Raw genomic sequence first — 5,346 nt, forward strand, 5'->3', positions numbered from 1 at the left:
TGGTGCCACCTAGTGGGCATGTGCGACCTTGCACTCGCCTCACCTTTGTTGGTCTGGCAAACATGGGTCCTTAGGCATTTCAGGCAAGCGCTTTAACCGCGAAGCCATTTCTTCAGCCCAGTGTTGATCTTTTGATGAAACAAGTGGTAGAAGTGAAAGAATTTTCACATACTGCATTGGGCCTTACTACAATTTTACTTTAGAGGCTGGAGGCAGTGGTTAAAAGTACTTGCTTGCAAAGCCTGATAGTCTGGTTCAATTCTCCAGTACCCACATAAAGCTGGATGTACAAAGTGGCACATATGTCTGGAGTTTTCAGTGGCAGGAGTTCCTGGCATACCCATTCCCTCTTCCTCTCTCTCTGTTTCCCTCTCTATCTCTGTGTCAAATAATTAAATAAATAAATATTAAACGAATTTTCCTTCGGTATCCCTTTAGCTGCTGCCTCTGGAGGCCAGTTGGCACTTGTTTGGAACAGACAGTGGTGAGCCTTCCAAGACCCTGTCCTCTTTCTGTAGAAAGGGTTCATCACATAGGTACTAATATTTTGAGTGTTTTACAGGTTTGGAAAACCATATGACAGGCATACAAATGTACCTAACGGAATGAGGGTGGGTGATCAACTTCCACAAGCGGCAAGGACCAGGCACAGCAGTAAAATTTTGGGTGGTATTGTGGTTGGGTAAGATGAGTACACTTGCTAAGGTTATTGAAAAAATCTTGCAGCCGGGTGTGGTGGCACATGCCTTTAATCCCAGCACTCAGGAGGCAGAGATAGAGGGATTGCTGAGGTGGAGGCCATCCTGAGAATTCCATGTCAGCCTGAGCTAGAGCGAGACTCTACCTTGAAAACCAATTAAAAAAAAGAAAAAAGAAATAGAAAAAGAAAAAAATCTTGCCCAGTGTAGTGGGCATGTCTTTAATCCCATCACTCGGGTGGCTGATGTAGGAGGATCACCATGAGTTCAAGAAAAGAAAAAAGGAAAAGATATCTTATACCTGCCTGTACCTATGAAGGTGAAACAGCTACAAATGTCCTTGGAACTTCTGGGCTACAGCAACACAAGGAAACATAGATACCATGGGGCTGGTGAGAGGAGAGGGAAAGCGTAGCCAGTGGGCTGGGTTCAGAGAGTCCCCATAGCTTACCTTGCCCAACTTACTCACCTTTTGTATAATTTGTCAAAGAGGGATGCCATGTGGGGGCAGGACAGAAAGGCTCAAGAGGTTTTGGGGAAAACAAAGATACTTGTGTATATATATGTGTGTGTATGTGTAATATAATAATATATACACTTATTATTCATACATGTATTTGTATATATACTTGTAAACAGTTATACCTCCTAATATACCAATGCTCCTTCCAGTTAGAAGTCATAAGAAGCTGAGGAGGCTATATTTGAGAGCCATGGCAGAAACAACCTAAGCAAACTGTTTCAAAATAGAGAGCATTGCAAGAGGTAGCATCCATCACTGGGTCTACCTGAGTAACAGTGAAAACAGCTCATCCAAGGAAGAGACGGATGAAAGGTCTTTTGGCCAAGCCTTTTCCAGAAATGGGATAAACTGAAACTCTACAAGGTGGCATGCATACCTGCAACAATGTAGGGTGGTATCTGCAAGCCTGCTCACCAGTGCCAGGCAGTCTGTGTTGGAACCACTGTCCTCACAAGCCTCGTTGAGCCAACAGCCAAGTCAAAGTGCTGAAAGGGTTACCACCTGAATCCATAGATGCCTGGTACTTGGATGGCACAAGTCAAGGCACTAGACAGGAAAGGGTGGCTACAACAACACAAGGGAACATAGATACCATGGGGCTGGTGAAGGGAGAGGGACAGTGTAGCCAGTGGGCTGAGTTCAGAGCAGTGTGGCTGTGGTCACCCCGCATGGACAGTTGGGCTGTGTTCAAAGTTTTGTTTTTTTTTAATCTCAACTCAAAGACTTTAATGTACATTGTGCTCCTGGAAAAACATCTCCAAGGAAACAAGAGGAATGGAAAGTCTTAACCAGCAGGGACTGTCATTCAGAGACCTGCTGGGAGCTCCAGCCTTGAGAAGAGGATGGCACTGGGATTCAAGAGCACAGCACACAGCCTGAAGTCAAGGTGGAGGGCCTGTTCAATCATCTTGAGACAGAACTCTGCTCACATAGCACAACGGTGTGCCCTCAGAACTTCCAGGACACCAGAAATGTCACGGCATTGTTGACAGCTCTACAGCAAGCCTGGGAAGATTAGGATGACCAGGTCATCTTCATGGTTCTGAAGAATAGTCTCCAAACTTCAATAGGGCCTAAGAAGTAAGCATGGGACAAAAACTTTTCCTTTGTTGCTGAATCTTCGGGTCACCAGAAAGTCACGGTGCATTTGGTAAGAAATGGGGACACGTGGCAGGGCTGCCAAGTTCCACTTCAGGGTGTGAAGCCTCAGACCGGATGGGAGGTGACAGCATCGGCAGGGTCCCTGGGGCCAGGGCCTAATCGGGAGAGTAGCCACTGGGGACCCCAGAGAAGAGCTGGGATTCTGGGGAGGAAGCCAATACTGACTTGTCAGATTTGATCTGCTGTCTTCCTCACTACCCTTTCCTAGTGTGGGCTCCTGAAGGCTCGCTGGCTTGTTTTCTGTCCCCTATGACCTTACATTTAACAACTAACACCTCATGTCCTGGAACAGTCCAAAGTTCCTTATTTTTTAAAATCATCCCATGGAAGCAACCAGTTCTCTGGGACTTAAGGTTCTTTGTCTGCTGCTCGGGCTGGTTTTCCTGCAGCTTTTGCAAGAGCCTTTGTCTGAAATTCAGCCAGGTTAGCACCAGGGTCAGGCCCCTTTGAAAAGAAGGAACATGCTTACTGGCAAAGAGAGAATTCTGACTCCAGCTTTGCAGAACCCGGCAGGATGTCTGCTCTGGAGGGCCCCGGGATAGGATGGGATGAAAGGAGAGGCAGGGTCAGAGCTGCGTGGGAAGGGGCCTCTCATAGATTAAGCATTCTCAGTTAGCCAAATCTCGATGCCCTCTGGAAGCTCCACTGCCACTGGGGCACAGCCATCCGGCTCTGGAGCAAAGTCCCACCGGAACTTCTTGGTCAGATGGGCTTGGAACTTTTCAGCTTTCTTCCCCAAGTTGGCATCCACAGCAACGCTGCAGGTGGAGGAAAAGAAGGCCTGTAGAGTACTGGTGAGGAAGCTGTCTTGGGAGACAGTGTCCACAAAGAAGTCAGCAGGGATCTCACCCAGCTGGTGGTATAGGATGGAGATGAGGCCGAAGTAAAGGCTGTGGTGCTTCCCCATGGCCTCCTCTGACCGGCACAGGAGGCTCAGCAGTCGCTTCCAGTGCTCAAATGCCTCGTACACATTGCCCAGCAGGAAGCACACAAAGGCAAACTGGAGTTCACCAAGCACACCCTGGGGGCTGCCAGGGAACTGCTTGCTGAGCACAGTCTCAAGGGCATAGCTCAGGTCCATGCTGTGCCTGGTTATCTCTGCTGGTGTGGAACCTGCGGGGAACATCTGAGTGGGCAGCTCGGACAAGCGGATCTCTGTTCCAGCTCTGGGCTTCATCTCGGGCAGCCTGGCCAAGCCCTCCTGGTAGCTTTTGCACTCAGTGCCACAGACGGGTCGGTTCTGGCCCACCCTGTCCTTGGTGCGTTTCATGGAAAGAACCGGTAGCACATCTGAGAAGGCACAGATCTGCCGGCTCTCTGGTTGTAGCTTCTCCGCGGTGGCCTCGGTGATGAGGCTGGTGAGTGATACCCATTTCTTGCGTGTGGCATATGGGTAAGGTCCCAGAAACTGGTCCAGCTCCTGGAGATTGGCCTTCATATCTTCTATTTCAGCCTCTGGAGCTGGAATCAAGTCGATCTGCTCCTGGACCACATTCCAGCGCAGGACTGTCAGCCCCCGCTGCTTCAGGCTAAGAAAGAAGCCCATCCGAGGACCCACTTCCCCGGCCCGGCCTTGTCCACTAGCTGTAGTGCAGGAAGTGGATGCCTGGGGGGATCATCTTCACGCCCCGGAACTTGGGCCCCACCTCCCAGGAGTTGTAATCAGTGCCAAACTCTGTCCCTCTGGGCATGCTCAAGATGACCACAGTGGCCCCTTCAAAGAAGAGGTGCTTGGCTAGCTCAGGATCCATCTGCACAGAAGCCATGCGGCCAGTGGTGCGTACTCAAAAGGAGGATTCTTCTTCCTTGTCTTCTCCTCGCCTCACGATCCCGGACCGCGGAAACGCACCGGGAGTTTGGTCGCTTTGGCCCCGGAAGGGAGCAGTCTGTGTTCAGAGTTTTAATGGATGACCCAGTGAGAGGAGAACCAATAGATTCTAGGCTGGCCTCTTAGGGAAGAGGAGAGAGGAAATGTACAGTAGGGTTTAATAGGAATTAGAACCCATGGTCCACTGAGTCCCCCCAAAAATCAAAAAGCAGAGGCTAGGGAGATGGCTTAGGAGTTAACAAACAGCGCTTGCTTGCAAAGCGTGCCAGCACAGGTTCAATTCCCAAACCACTCACATAAAGCTGAACAGAGGTTCCTTTGCAGCAGCAAGAGGCCCTGGCACCCATGCATGCCTGTGCATGTGTGCACACTCATACACACACACACACACACACACACACACACACACACACACACAAATACATTTAATTTAAATGAAATAAAAGAGTAGATGCCCTTACCAGAGTACTAGAGGCTGCTCATTAGATTCATGTAAAGTCTGGGCACAAGAGTGACAATGCACATTAGAAAATAGCTAAATCCACCATCATTCGCATAAAATGTTCCAACATTCAGCATGCTGTGCATTCATGTGAAAACCGTTCCTGATTATAGCCTCGAGGGATAGACACAGTGATGGAACAAATGCAAGCCTCATAAGGGCCAGGCAGATATAGGGCCTTTGCCTGTCAGCGAGAGTGTGAATATGCCTTCACCTGGGTGGACTCAGCAAGCATTTCCTTATAAGTGAGTAGCAGATAGAGTCATTGTCAAGGGTCCTAGCCAATCCAATATTGTGTGGATGCTCACAGAGGATTGGCAGTGACAAGGACACTCAATTCACACACACTGTCATGCAGAACTGGGCTGAGAGCAATCAGCTACAATGATGTTTACACTTGCCTTACAATCCCTTACAATTAAGAGGGAAAAAAAAATGGGTTGTTAGAACTGCTAAAGGTTTAAATGCAAAAGGCACTCTGTGTGGGTGGGAAAAAGCACTTTTAAAGCCATGCAGCCGTTAGACTCACAATGCTAGAGATTGGCTACCTCCTTATGTACTGTTGGCCAGAGAGGCCCCAGAGGCACAATAAAACCATAAAGGCTATTGGCACTGCTGTTGGTTGCATGCCAGA

The 5,346-nt window shown here is 48.9% G+C and overlaps 1 protein-coding gene across 1 annotated transcript; it reads right to left on the minus strand.

The window, feature by feature from the left end:
* Window positions 1–2,980: 2,980 nt before the first annotated feature.
* Window positions 2,981–4,192, minus strand: LOC101614403 (protein AAR2 homolog). The gene is given in 3 exon segments (XM_045156992.1): window positions 2,981–3,945; window positions 3,948–3,965; window positions 3,968–4,192. Coding segments are annotated over 3 exon segments (1,164 nt in total). The 5' UTR covers window positions 4,149–4,192.
* Window positions 4,193–5,346: the final 1,154 nt, after the last annotated feature.

This window comes from Jaculus jaculus, chromosome 8 (assembly GCF_020740685.1).
Source record: "Jaculus jaculus isolate mJacJac1 chromosome 8, mJacJac1.mat.Y.cur, whole genome shotgun sequence".
Lineage (NCBI taxonomy): Eukaryota > Metazoa > Chordata > Mammalia > Rodentia > Dipodidae > Jaculus > Jaculus jaculus.